The sequence below is a fragment of the Clinocottus analis genome, unplaced genomic scaffold (genome assembly GCF_023055335.1).
Source record: "Clinocottus analis isolate CAN_PGR_092001 unplaced genomic scaffold, fCliAna1.0.p SCAF_20, whole genome shotgun sequence".
Lineage (NCBI taxonomy): Eukaryota > Metazoa > Chordata > Actinopteri > Perciformes > Cottidae > Clinocottus > Clinocottus analis.
The window spans coordinates 8887527-8902356 of record NW_027175932.1 but is presented as its reverse complement, the minus strand read 5'-3'; the positions used below and the strand labels follow the sequence as shown (position 1 = coordinate 8902356).

Genomic DNA, 14830 nt, shown 5'->3' with positions numbered 1-14830 from the left:
TACTTACATGTTTTATTTAGAATGCACACTGGCCAATTAACACTGTTCATTAGCAGAGCCGCGTTATTTGTTTTGAAAGTTTAACCAATCACTTTGTTATGCTAATTGTGATGTAATTTAATTTGAGTTCCCGTAATGATGATGCCGCTATTATCCACATAAATGATGCAGTTAAGCAGCACAGTCTCATTTGCATGTGCTTGAAGGGAGAGAGGCTGAAAGGAGCCGGCTCCCGTATCACTCTGCTTTAATTTTCCAGCTCTGTTCCCTCCTGCCCTATGGGTCTTCCTGGCCTGTCGCTGGCTATTGATGATCAGCACTTTTATCTGAATATTTTTTAATGACAAAGAGGCCTTTATTTGTCCACTAACAGACTCCAAGAACTGCAGTGTAGAGAAATTAAATAATGGGAATATAAGACTATTAAAAAATGCAAATTCCTTTTTTTCTTCTGAGTTGATGTATCAAACAGTAATTGAACAATTGATTTGTGTATCCCCGTGACACACACCTACTACACACACACACACACACACACACACACACACACACACACACACACACACACGCACGCCTCTTACTTCACATTTTCATTGGTCCTGTTCTGGATTGTGGTGTGTGTGTGTGTGTGTGTGTGTGTGTGTGTGTGGACAGGGGCTTCTTGAATTTAATATTTCCATATCAAAGTGGTGCTTTGTTGGCAAGGGCTTAATTTTTAATCTGTTGATTCCATCATCATATTTGGTTTGGACATTATTCAGATGTGGATTTGAATAGTCGGGTGTGTTTTTTTTTTGTTTTTTTTTAAATGGAGAGGTGCAGTCAAGCTGTCAGACGGTCCACAGTCAACCAGTCTCTGCATATTTTTGTAAAATCTATATTTCAATGCTAAGAGCAGCAAGAGCGATCCCTTCTCCGGAGCAGTTCTGAAGTCCCCAGCCGGGCAATGGGGGAAAGTGTGACTAAGCCACTGTTAAAGGCTGCCTATTATCTATTTTTTCCTGGGTTTGACTTTGGTAATTTTCCTGTGGACTGATCATTTTTCCTCCCCTGACCAGTCCCCCCCCCCTGTTATGCGCCTAATTGCTTACATAAATCTTGTCTGGTATGAATGAGGAATGTTGCGGTGTTGTCAACTGCAATCTTCACCCTTATTTACCAATTCATTAAGATCTATCGATGCAGGACTGCTGAGGGGGAATGACAACATAAATCAGAGTTGGAGACATAATGGCCCTAATCAAGCAGAAATAACTGGAAACGTCACAATGAGCTATGTCTCTGTAGCCGCGCCGGCCGGCCGCCGCTCGCTCCCTGCGCCTGTCTGCTGGATGTGCCGCGCTGTGGAGAGGACCGGAGACTCGGGCCATCCAACTGTGATTAGCTCCTCCGATTCCTCTCCTCTTCCCTCTCGACGACGCACGAGACCACTGTCAAGAATTTGTCCATATCCTCCCCCCCACCCCCCTCTCTCGTGTCGTTCTCCAACTCTCGCGCTCCACGGCGACGCGGCTCGGTCCCGATATCGCTTTCGTTCAGGTGGGGAATAAAAAAAAAAAAAAAACCCCGTCTTTTTCTGAGTGCAACACTTCCACGCCACGAGGTCTATAAATACAGTTTCGCTTGGAAGTACCCAGCATTCAGCGGGCGCGCCTCCTCTGCTCTTGGTAAAGATGATTGGACGAGACAATGAGGCCTCCCCTCTTTATAGGTCAATTAGCCCTGATTAGGTGGGCCGAGTTAATTAATGGAATTGGCAAATATGCAAATGAGAGCCGACTGATCGGCTTGCGTCACTGTCTCGCTGAGCCACAGCGGTGGGGCTGCCTCCTGCTTCAGCAGCACGAGGCGCCGGATGTGTATCGTGCAGCTGATATGGGACGAGTCTAAAAGCAGGGGAGAAAACCCACTTTCTCTCCTCCTCTTTTCCTCTCCTGCGAGGGGCGTGCTGCGCCGCAGTAATATGTTGAAGGCGTGTGGATGTGTTTCTTTGTCGAGCAAAGGAAATAAACTGTAAATTGTTATAGTTCATCTTAAAATACGTTTCACCTTTTTATTACACAGTGGTTCCTTGTTGATTTAAATTTAACATTTTTCGCTTTTACAATTTTTTTATTTTTTATGAATAGTTGGAGAGCCCGTGTACAACAACTGTTTTGTTATATTCCAAAGCTGGTTGTATTCACATAAAAATGTATTTGTATTAACATCATATCATGCACACTATTCATGAGTGCCTCTTGCATTTGATTCTAAGAAGACATTGTGCAGACTGTACAATTGAACATGCACTTTACACCCTTTCCTCTGGTTCTCTTTGTCATTTTTTTGTTCCTTTTCTGTACTCCACAAACACTGACTCTGACACACACTCCCACTCCATTCAGGAGCACTCACACACTGTGGCAAATGGTCTGTCTTTTATCTTATTCTGTCTCATCTCCTTATTGTAAATAGAAGAGAATTAAGTTCTGAACATTCTTGACTGAATGTCTCCTATCACAGAACTACGATTTATTGTCAGCTCAAATGAAGAATTGAAATATGACTGCGGTTTTCTCAATGTAGGGCTCATTGGACAGGAGATAACCACATTTGATTCTGTTGCTTTGAATAATGTTAATCCCGAAAAGTCCATTATTCATATTCATCTCTTTTCATTTGGCCCCACTCCTGATTTTGTAAATATGATTTCTTCAGCCCCCGTTTTTTTTTTTTTTCTTCTCCGAAGCAATCTTCATTCACCGTTGAAACACTTTTGAAATTCCTCTATCTGAGAGCAGAAACCATTACCATACACAGGTTTATAAGAAGTAGTCATTAATGCTCTTTTATGGCGGCCTTTTAGTGCCAAAAAGGAAGCTTTTAATTCTAAGGCACGGCAGCCTGGCTTGCCTTACTTAATCCGCGGGACTGGGTTTTGTCGAACGTAGCTCTCCAAGTGGTCGTTTTTTTTTGTTTTTTTTTTTCCACCTCCGACTCTAAACTCCCTGCTGGAAGCTGAAGGCTGTAATAAACTGCATGTGGTCTCCCTTTGCTGTGACAACTTGCAACCAGAAAAATTACAGTACACACACAGTACAAACAAACATATGATCATAATCAACGGTTCTTTCAAGGCAAACGTGTGTGCCATGTCAAGCAGTTTTTGATTAAGTTATTTTAAACTTCTTTGCTCTCCATTATTTGGTCTCGGATTACATTCATCATTTTTGAAATGCAGTGCTTTTAAGCACCTTTTTTTTTTTCTTTTTTTTTGTCAGCACATATGTGGCATTTTGATTTATTAAGCAATCTGAAGTATTGGATATGTGAGCCCTTGCCCTTGCCCAGTTCTTTATTTTGTATGCATAGTAACTTATGGCAATGATGAATTAATTTCACTCAAGCACAAAATCTGTGATTATTTAAAATGGTAACCATATCTCGACTTGATCAGAGAGCTGTGAGGAGTCAGCAGCCTGTGAAATGTAATTTCTATTATTTTATATATTTTTTATTTTGATCTCACACTAACCACAAGAATTCCAGCCAGCCACCTGAAATGCAAGCTGATAATGAACGGACGTCTGGGATCACAGATTCACAGGTCACTCTCTTCCCCCTTTCTTTGCAATATATCTTCTTTTTTTTTTTTTTTTGCAACTCATGCATATCAAATGAGGGAATGGATCGGCGTTCTAGATCGAGACAGAGTGGAGAACATCTTCACGCTGAGAATGGATAGTCCAGAGACTCTTAAAGAAAAGCAGTGTCAAAGTCTGCTGTGTGTTAACAATGTAACGTGTGTGTGAGTCTGTCTTGGTTTGTGTGTGTGTGTGTGTGTGTGTAAAATTCCCCAGTGTTCCCCAGACAGTGTTGGAGCACAGCAGACAGCTGTGTATTCCCAGGAGATGGATGGCCAGTGTCATAGTGTGTGTTTACTGCACATGATAGAGCGGGAGACAGGGCAGGTAATGAGGCTACATTAAGGGCTTTTAGAGCTCGCAAACAAAGATGGAGGGCTGCTTCTTTTCCCTTTAATGATAGGTGTGTGTGTGTTGGTGTGTGTGTGTGTGTGTGTGTGTGTGTGTGTGTGTGTGTGTGTGTGTGTGTGTGTGTGTGTGTGAAGGAGAGAGAGAAAGAGAGTAAGTGTTTGAGGCAACGAAAGGCTGAATTCTCCTTACACCTTTGCTGTGTCACTTCTCGGAAGATCTTTGGGCCAAATGCGTCGTCAGGACAGTTTCTCAGATTCCGTACCTGATGGAGGAGACAGATTTGTGAAGTGCAAGATTTGGAGAGTAAATATTTGCTCGAGCTGAAGAGGAATAGCAAGCGAGGCCGTGGTTGCACAAGGAATGAGACAAAAAGCTGGAGTTGGTCTGGAGCTTTGCAAATGGAGTGCCTGTCTGCGTCTATCTTTCCTTCATCTGGAAAATGCCTTTCTTTCTATTGTGCCTCCACCTTTTAATAGAAAAGTTGGAGCCACGAGCGATCTTTGACGACAGTAAATTTAGCGAGCGCAGACGAGTTATCTCCGTCTCGCACTATCTCTCCACCAGCCCACAACCTAAACACTCAGTATCACTATCATCTTCCCGCCCGTTGCCATACATCTACAGAATCACCGGCGTATTACCAGGGCAATGACAGGCTTCCTCTCTTTTCCCCTCTCTCGATAATAAGTGGTGTGTAGGTTCTCCCTCATTGGAAGATTATGGCTTGAGGAAATGGCATCAAATAGTGGGTGTGTTGAAACGCAGGACACCGGCAATTTATGGGATGTCAAACGCACGTGCGGGCAAGCCGGCAGCCTCGCTCGTGCAGCATCGTAGCCGCCCCGCAGAACGGTGAGAGAGGGCCCCCCAGTCGATATTGTAGCCGGGGGGAGGGAGCGGGGGGCGTGGCTTCTTCCGACCCAGTTGGTTTAGGACGGGCTGATTCGGGGTCAGAGCTGGTATCCCTCAGGGAGAGGGCACAGGGCATCGTGGACCTGTAGTATAGGCACACACACACACACACACACACATATATATAGATACACACATGCATACAGTCACACCCTCAGGTGCCGAGTATTGTCACTATCTGTCTCTCTTGAGTATTGTGTGTGTGTGTGTGTGTGTGTGTGTGTGTGTGTGTGTGTCTGTCTATCTGTGACAGGTCCATCACCCCCACAGTCGGATCCGCAGCTCGCTCGCCCGCTCATCATTGCAGCCTGGCTGTGTTTCTAATTGACATTCTAATTGGCAGATTTGAATGCCGCCTTTAGATGGCTAATTAATTTATCTCACCGCTGTCATTAAGGTTAAAGCACCATCTGATCTCTGCGAATATACTTTGCATATATCTGCATTATCATTATGTTGCTGTTAGACATATTGCCACCATTTTATTTTGGAGGAGGGCGAGAAGATTATGGCACCGAGATTAAGCCGCGTGTTTGGGCTGTTATTGTTTGTGTATTAAATTCAAATTATGTCTCCGGGTTTTTTTTTTTTCTTTCTTCTTTTTTTTTTTTTTAGTCCTCAAGCTGTGAGGTCTAATTTTTTTTTATCCATTTTTTCTTTTCATCATATTCATATTTTAATAATCAAGTGCATTAAAAGCACATTCAATTCGCAATTTTCCCTGGATTTTCGTCGCGGTTTGCATCGCATTCAGAGGTTATTAAAAATCCGCATTTCCTTGTCTCGTACATCTGCAAGTTTTCTGCGCATCCATCGCTGTTCCGAGAAAGAAAGCGGGAAAAAAAAGAGATATCCAGGCTCCATTAGAATGTTCATAAAATTGTAGTAAAGGCAATCAGACAGTCTTTCTCTGAATATTTTAAACATTGGGCATGTAAAATTTATGCCTAATTTGAATACTTATTAGCCGGCTGATCTCGGCTGCAGCCTTGAGTTTCTTATGCTGAGATTCATCACCGGATTGGTTGTCACATTGTGCCAGTCTCCCCCCCCCCCCCCCCCCACCACCACCACCACCTCCACCACCACCACCTTCCTCCCTCCCACCCACTCTCCTTTTCTCTCTCTTTCACTCTCATTCTTTTCATCTGTCTCTCTCCGTCACCCCCCAGCCTCTCTCTCTCTCTGTCCCTCTGTCTTTTTTCTCTCCCTCCATCAGTAGTGAGCGCTGCGGTGTTTAACAGGGGCCTGTTTGTTCACAAGCACGCCTTGTCCTGGCCTCTTCCCTATTTACTTGTGTCCCGGGCAGCTGTCGCCCTGCTCTGTGTAACAGCTCAGTCCTGTTTGTTCTCCCTGCCTGGATCCTGTTTATCCTGGCTGTGGACATCCTTTAAGGCCTGTCCTGTATCTGCCCCTCGTCAAACACACACACACACACACACACACACACACACACACACTTGTAGACACAGGGAAGGACATGTACACACTTCTATTAAAAAATGGTATTTACTGGCCAAAGAATACACATGGTACCCTTGTGGGCTGGGCAGAAATGCTCACATGCATGCACAAACACACACACACACACACACACACACACACACACACACACACACACACACACACACACACAACCATAATCACCATTCGCCCCTCTTTTGTTGCGTGGATGTGGATTAGCTGGCATAGGGTTGCACAAAACTTCCTCCACAAGGTAGTGAAAGTTCTTCCAGGTTTTTTTTTTGTATCTTCTTTAACATATGAATTGTCTCAAATATCAATATAAAATATAATAAGTAATTATTTTCCAAACAGAGGAGGATTCCATGATTGTGGGAGTTTCCTTTTGTCGGGTCTGAGTGTCATTTATTTATTGTCGACTGATGTTGGGGCTCCTCTCTGCCCCAGTGAAGGTACAGAACATTAAATGCAGGAGAAAATGATAAAACATTTATTACTGGAGAGAGAGGAGGTAATATGCATAATTTATGCTGTTTTTAGCACAATCATTAGTGATATTCGTGATAGATTTTTTTCCTTTTCTTCCCCCTGTTTTTCCTCTCTCTTACACCCGTTTTACATATCTATTAGATGGCGAAAGAATTAATTCCATAACTTATATTTATTAAAAAAATAGTTGTATTTTAGATCTGCCGCTATAAACTTTGATTGCAGCTCGGCTTAATTGTGTCCTGTTGAGAAATGATTTTTTTTTTTTAAATATCTATCACTAAATAAATGAATATATATGGTTTGATTAAAGAAGACTGGATAAAGGAATCATCCCAATGACTGACACAGGAGCATCATGCCTCTATTGAAACCTGTGATTTTATTTAGCCACAGCACAGATGACAAACCCATTATAGTGTTCATCACCAGCCCTGCACCATGTGATTCGGTGCCTCCTCCTCCTCCTCCTCCTCCTCCTCCTCCCCGCCACCAAATTTTAATTTTGCATGATTAGCTTTGCGTCATTAGGCAACTCATTCAGACGCGACACACTAAAAATCGGACAGCCCCGAGACGTCAAATATTTTAGGAGTGCCCGTGCTTCTGTTTGTCTGTCTGTGCAGCCTGGCTGTCTTACAGTGTGAGGGAGATATTAAGAATTAAGCATACATTTGTAAATCGCATCATGGCGCAGGCATATGTCTATCTTCATTTCATACAAATGCATTTTTATTATAAATAATGATGACAAAAATAATCCAACTTTTTTTTGGGGGGGGGGGGGGGGGGGGGTAAAATCCAGATGCTTAGATGTATACCCAAATTAAATGGATAAAGAACATTTGCCACATTACCCCTCCCATTTTAAATAGCACCAGGACGTGCATCTCTTTGTATTGCTTCATTTACACAATGAATGCATAATTGCTCCTCCTGCAACCCCCCCCCCCCCCCCCCCCTCTCTCTCTCTCTCTCTCTTCTTCTCTTTTCCCCCCTCCCTCTTCTTTAAATGCTTTAATTTGCAGTGGGGGACTGAGGGCTTGATAATGGAAGCGTAAAAAAAAAAAAAAAAGGAGGGAAAAAGGGGGGAATTGTAACTAGAAGAGCCCTAACCGGTGCCTCTTAATCACTTCTAGGTTTTAAATCATGATGATGCAGGAGTCGGCCACAGAGACAATAAGCAACAGTTCAATGAGTCAAAATGGAATGAGCACCCTAAGCAGCAGCCAATTAGAGGCTGGCAGTAGAGATGGGAGATCAAGCGCTGGTGACACGAGCAGCGAAGTAAGCACAGTCGAGCTGCTGCATCTGCAACAACAGCAGGTAAGTTGTGTTTCTCCCCCGTCTCGTCTCTGCCGCTCTCTCCCTCTCTCTCTCTCTCTCTCTCTCGCTCTCTCTCTCTCTCTCTCACTCTGTTTGCCCCTCGCTCTCCCACTCTGCTCTGCTCTGCTCGCTGCTCAGGCAGCGCTGGGGTTTTCTACATAGACACAAGGCACAATTACATATATTTGTTGTGTTTTTTCGTGTGTTTTTTTAGTACAAGGGGGGGAAGAAAAAACAACATTGTTTACTTAATCGTCTGTTTGTGTTGTTGGTAAATTTTCCCGCTGGTTTGTTGTGCTGTCAGCATGTTCTGCCTGAAGCTTTTGCCTGTGGAGGGGTGACAATGTTTTGTGACTGTTTTTACTTGTATATTTTTGAATTGGCATTTCCAGTCTTTTTTATCGACAGCATGTTGCAGCAACATGAGGCCATGTTAGAGTTAAAGTGTGTGTGTGCGCGTGTGTGTGTGTGCGCACACACGTGTGTGTCGCTGAGAAAAAGAAGGAGATAGACAGAGAAAGGGAAAGAATGTGTGCATTGGAGCGTCGTACGGACCCGTTTGGGTAGTGTGTCTGTGCGTGTGTGTGTGTCATGGCAGTGCTGTATCCACCAGAGGGCCTCCTAACTCGGCACTAGTTGGAGGCGCACACACACACACACACACACACACACACACACACACACACACACACACACACAGAGACACGCTCTAACCACAGACCCACTAGCGGCAGAGAAACCTTTGACCGGGACACTTTTTAAAAAGACCTATTTGCATGCAGTTCCCGTAACTAGAAAGTCATTTTGATTTGTTTTTAAACCTCACTGAGATTATTAATTCTCTGACTGACTCGCTCGTATTATTCTCTTCTGTTGGATATTCATGCTATTTCACTTTCTTGTGTCGGAGGCACAGATACCGAACGTCAAATACGCGACGCTCCGTTTTCAATCTCTTTTTGTTTTATATCCGTGTTTTATTTCCCCGGCTCTATTCTTCTCCATCGGAGCGAGTTGAGGGTGAATGAACTGCAGGGGGGTGTTAGAGTTGGTCGTGGTGGTGGTGGAGGAGAGGAAGGGGTGGGGGGGGGCAGGACTTGTGAAAGTCAGTCGCCAGCAGAGTAGAGGAGTCAAGTGTCTCACGTGTCTTTTCACGGTGAATGATGGCTTTGACAGTTCGCCCAAAAGAGCAGTGGGAGACGAGGTCAGAGGGCCATGCTTTGGGGTGGATGGGGGACAACGCCGCGGGTCTGTAATGATGCGCGCTTGTCCTTTTCGTTTGATGGGGATTTTCATGCGAGCATGTATTCGTTCGTGTGTGTGTGTGTGTGTGCGTGTGTGTAAATTTGGAGGCAGCTGAACGCCTGTGGTCAGTGTGGTCGGGGCAATATAACAGACAACGGCGTGTTTCCGCATCTGCATGTGTGCAGAGGAGGAGGTATTTGGTGTAGCAAAACGAAGCATGTCCCGCAGGCAACCCCCGACTCGCCACCTCTTCCAACCTCCTCCTCCCCCCCCCCGCCCTCTCGCCCCCATTCCAACTCAACACCCATCCTCCATCCACAGCGCAACCCCAGCGGTCCTGCTGGTGGCTGCAGCCGGCATCACGGTACTGTGGCCTTGGTACCCCCATTTATCTCCACTCATTCTTCCTGTACACACTCACCTGATTGGGGTCAATCTCTCCCTCTCCCTGTCATCACTCTTTTACATTTGAAGGTGTTGGGCAGAGGACTGCTTTCTATCTGAGTTGATACGCTCTGCAGATAGAGAGGGTGGGATAGGAAGAGATGGAGAGCAGGATAACAAGACGGTGTTCAACTGTTGTACCAGAGGACTGCACTTGAAAGCGTCACATTGCACTGGAAAGTCGAATTAAATTGTTCTCTAAAAATAATTGTTTGCATTATTTCAAGATTATATTCAACAATTTTCTTGCAATTTAAATGCTGTGACACAAAAAAGTGCAACTATTTTTTTTTAATAAAGAAATTGCCTGCATCGACGCGTTTAGAGCTCTAATATGAGCTAACACGACTACGATTGGTGGTATTGACTTAAGCAGAGAAAAGTGTGAGTGAATGTGTGTATGTAAATGTTAACTCAACAAAGCTGTGCCGTTAAAAAAAAAAAAAAGAAATAAAAATCCAGAGAGAAAAGCGACGTCAGCATAAAGTGTCTAGTTAAGTCTGAGATGGACGTATACGGCTAAGAGCTGGGTGGGGTTGGGGGGCAGTTGTATGACAGTGTGAGCCTTGTAAAGGGGCCAGCCCAACCTAGAGACAGACACATTGAAATGAGCAGTCCAGCTAACAGGTCTCTGGAGGCTTTTTAAAACAGGGGCCCTGTGCTGTTAACTTCACACACACTTCCTGTGGCGTGCTCACACTGCATCTCTTTGGAGAGAGAGAGAGAGAGAGAGAGAGGGCGAGCGCAGTCCGACAAAATATGGAGTTATTTTATGCATTTGTCCGCACAGAGCTGTGCTATTTTGCAGTTGTTAGTGTGCTCATCTGACGATGGGGATGCTGGCAGGTGTGAACAAGTGTGTGTATGAAGCATGCTTTTTCTGTCGTCATATATTCATGCGTCCATCCATCCTTGCACTTTTTTTTTTTCTCCTTTCTTTTTTTTTCTCACCTGTTTGCAGCTAAAAAATTCCAGTCCATGTCCTCTCTGAGTCCATTTTGAAGGGAAGCTGTTGGGTGTAATTTTCCATCCGTATTTGGAATGACATTGAGTGGTCCAGTGGGTATAAAAGCTCCAGTCTCTCATCACGCTGCTGGGGGGATGATTAATAATAAGCACTGATGAATTCTCCACCGTCCCTGTGGGTTCTGCCATTACCTAGCAGCTCCAAAATACCACCTGCAGCTATAATTAGAAAAGCAGCATCTTAAGGTCTCGTCGCCTCCGATTCGGCCATGGGACACAGATCACGACTTAAGTCACAGGAGCAATCTTTCCATATTCAAATATTGATACTTTACTTTTTTTTCTTCCTCCAATCAAATAAAGCAAATTTATTTGATTTCATTGCAGATCTGAAATATGGTTTCGACAGGTCACCGTGCGCCACGTGGAAGCCACACACTCCGTTATCCATGTATCTGAATGATAACCGTTGTGTCACAATTGAATTTCCAGCCCCTAATTTCTGCCAGGGTTTCATCACCCCATTCCCAAGGTTGTCTAAATAGACCTAATTTGATTTGAGATCACAGATTAGATACCAACTGTATCTGATTGCAATTTGCCAGCTGCAGATATGTATCAGAGCAAATGATGAATGTTGCTCAGCCCTAATTACTATGCTAAAATGATCACTATGAAAGAAAAAAAAAAACCAAGCGCAAAAAAAAAAAAAGAAGAAGAAAATTGTGCTGAGCTCACATTACCCGTCAATTTATCACTGGCCGTGGTATCTAGTAGTTTTATGTTTTAATATCATATGCTGCTATGTATGTACACGGGAGCAATGCATTGATCTTTGGATCTATACCATAATGTCCCATAATGAGGCTGTTAGTTGATTACAGTGGTCTGTAGACTTAATCCTGCCGGGGTTATCAGTGGGATTGATGAGCCGAACGTCGGGACCACTGCCCCCTCTAAATGGGCTCACTACTGTACAGAGTCAGTGTATTGATATTCAGAGCAAGATGGAGGCTCCGGCTTATCAGTCGTGGCCCGGTCAGGGGTTTGGTTTTAACCAAAGACCCCTTAGATAGCTGTGGGGACCACCGTCTGTCAAACAAGCTGCTCCTCATCCAGACTCATTAAACAAAGACATGATGAGAAAACGCCTTGCAGAATTACAATCTTTTGATCCCAAATCGTACGTTTGATTTCTTTGCAACTTCTTTGCTTTTGCACAAACATGTACTTTACAAAGGGATTGTTGCACAGGCCGACATGTTGGTAAACTGGTTAGGGATGCATTGCGGCGTTTTCCGGAAGCACATGATGCAGCAAAATGTAAACTATCCACCCCCATTTAAATGACTGCAGCATTTTGACATAAATTACAATAAGTGCGCAGAGGTGCCATCTTACTTCCCTGTCGCTACACGAGAGCTAGGCACTGGTCCAACTTGAGAGTGACAGCAATTAACCTGCCTTCCTAGTTGTTTAGCTGGAGGAAATGGAGGGGATGAGAAATATGACAGCAAGTGATGGGTAATATTTAGGGTTTAGGGGCAAATTAAATTCTCCCCAAAATGAAAGCCATTAGGGAGAAAGTTACCCCACAGACAAAGGACAAAATGACGGTCTGTCTGTCTATTTGTGTGTGTGTGTGTGTGTGTGTGTGTGTGTGTGTCTGTGTCACCTCCCTCTTTTAACAGTCTGACTTTGTTGTTCAGTGTTGTTAAAGGCTGAAGATACTGACACCAATGTTCACCTATCACCTCTCACAAGCTAACCTCAAGCATCTCTCTCTCCCTGCCCTTTACCTGCCTCTCTGTCTTCCTCGCTCCATAACATATTTGACACACACTCAAACACACACACACACACACACACACACACACACACACACACACCTAAGATGCAAATCTGGGCTTTGCCCTTGAGCATAATTTAAAGGCCTAATCACCCAGACTGTCCCTTTTGGATGGAGAGGGGAAGGAGGGAGGGAGGATGGTGTCTCTCATTTGCACCCTTACACAAAGAAGCTCATTAGGTTTATCTTTCAGGCCGGAGATTGCCCCACTCAACTGCGTAAATAAGACACTGGCCTCGGCCTGATGCATCAATCACCTCTCCGGACAGGAGACAGACCTCCGCTGAAATATGAACGATTTCATAAAGGGGCCTTTTGTTAACCGTCATCATCTGTGTGAAGATAAGGGCTTTCTGTAAAGGCTAGAGGAGCATTAGGAAGCAGCATGTACTGTATGTCTTTGTAAAATTATTTCCCCCCTTTCAGTGAAAAGACAGCTTCGTCCCTGGCAATCCTTGTGTCTGACTTATTTACAATGAAGGCCATCCTTCTTTTTATTTCCAGCCTGTGTATCGGCAGACAGTCCCTACAGAGTAGTACATACAGGCCTGTGATATATAGGCCTGGAGTTCCCCCCTCTGCGATGACACTAAAGATATAGGGTGTGAATGACAGCATAGCTACTGTTTGCCAACCCTTCCCCAGACAAAACACAGTATTATTCTATTATCTGTATAGACGCCACTCCTTCCTCCACCTCACCTCTCTCTCTGTCTCCCCTTTACTCCCTTTTTTTTCTCCTCCGTCTCATTCTTCAGCTCCTCGAAACCCGGGCTGTCCATCTATGTTTAAGACACGTTACATGTGGCCTCCTGGAATTTACAGTGGCGCTCTCCCAGTAACTCCATTTCGCACCGGAGTCCCCCGAGAGCATGGCGAAATGTCAAGCTACAGGGCTTGAAAGAGAGACGAGGAGAAAGGGACCGAGAGAGAGCGGGCAATAGAGGAAGAGAGAAGAGAGGATGAGGGAGATAGACGGAGGGAAATGTGCCGGACATAAATACTTATGGCTATTTTATGCTCAAACAGTCGGGAGCTGTGGAATAGGCCGTGTGGTCTACAAGCTGAAGGTCGGCACCTTTTTTAGAAAATACACACACACACACACACACCCAAACAACATAGGTGCTGTGTGTGTGTGTGCATGCCTTTTGTGCAGTGTTTGTGCTGTGGCAAGTTTGCTTTTTTTCCCGCACAATGGCATACAATGTATAGTGTAGTAGATAAACATTTGTATACATTTCAATAGCAAATACATTCAATCGAAGACAATTGACATCATTCAATCTGGCCTGAGGTTTTCCTTTTTTCCTGTGTAGCGCATTAGCCCTGTGATAAATGAACTCGGTCAGGGTTAACCATCTCAGTATAAATAAGAGGCAACCATTCAGAAGCACACACTGTTGCCAATAGTCCTGCAGTCTCAAGCCAACCTCGTGCCGGCCAGGATCAATGGCCACTTCACAACTCATTTCCTTTTACGCCTCCCTAACTGCCCCGCTCCAGCTCTGGGAAATAAATGGCACTGGATCTATAAGTCCACTCAGACAAACACATATGGAGGCATGCATACACACTCGTACAAACACACACACACACACCTGCACATATACCCGGAGTGGACTGAGCGATTGCTCCAGCTCAATACCCTCTACAATAATGTATTTGCCAGCTGCCTCGGCGGTGAATGGCGCATCATCTTTCTTGGCCTTCGCAATCGAAAACAGGCATTCTGTCATTGTTTGTTGCCACTCCCCTGTTGTTGGCTTAAACAGAGTGCGCGTCGTTAATATGGCGGGGTGGAGTGTTACTGTCACCCACAGCCTGGAAATACACGTGTAAATGGCTCTGTTTTCCTCTAATGTGGAGTTAACAGGGGGGGGATAGAGAAAACATGTGCGGAGGGGGCTGCTTGCAGATGCATGCAAGGTAACGCATTGCTGTCTGCTTTTTTCTGTAAATGGTTCCCTCACCCCCACCCTCCAAAAAAGGCAAGTGGCTTATAGTCATTTGATAGGCCACGACACCGCTATCCATTTAACAGAGCTTAAAAATCCTACATATGCATATGCCGGGGTGTCTTAAGCTGACAACCAAAAGACAGGATTTGCTAGAAGGCAGCTTTGGAGTGTTGTGAATTTAACAAGCATGTCTAGTA

The 14830-nt window shown here is 44.5% G+C and overlaps 1 protein-coding gene across 4 annotated transcripts in view; it reads left to right on the top strand.

The window, feature by feature from the left end:
- Positions 1–14830, top strand: part of foxp2 (forkhead box P2) — a 103066-nt gene that overhangs the window by 34040 nt on the left and 54196 nt on the right. For 2 of the 4 annotated variants that reach the window (XM_068586350.1, XM_068586352.1), the window contains one exon: positions 7982–8168. The exons of the other annotated variants lie outside the window; for them this stretch is intronic. In XM_068586350.1, the coding sequence (XP_068442451.1) occupies positions 7992–8168 (177 nt within the window). In that variant the 5' untranslated portion in view covers positions 7982–7991. The remainder of the gene's footprint in view (positions 1–7981; positions 8169–14830) is intronic. 4 annotated transcript variants of the gene reach the window in all.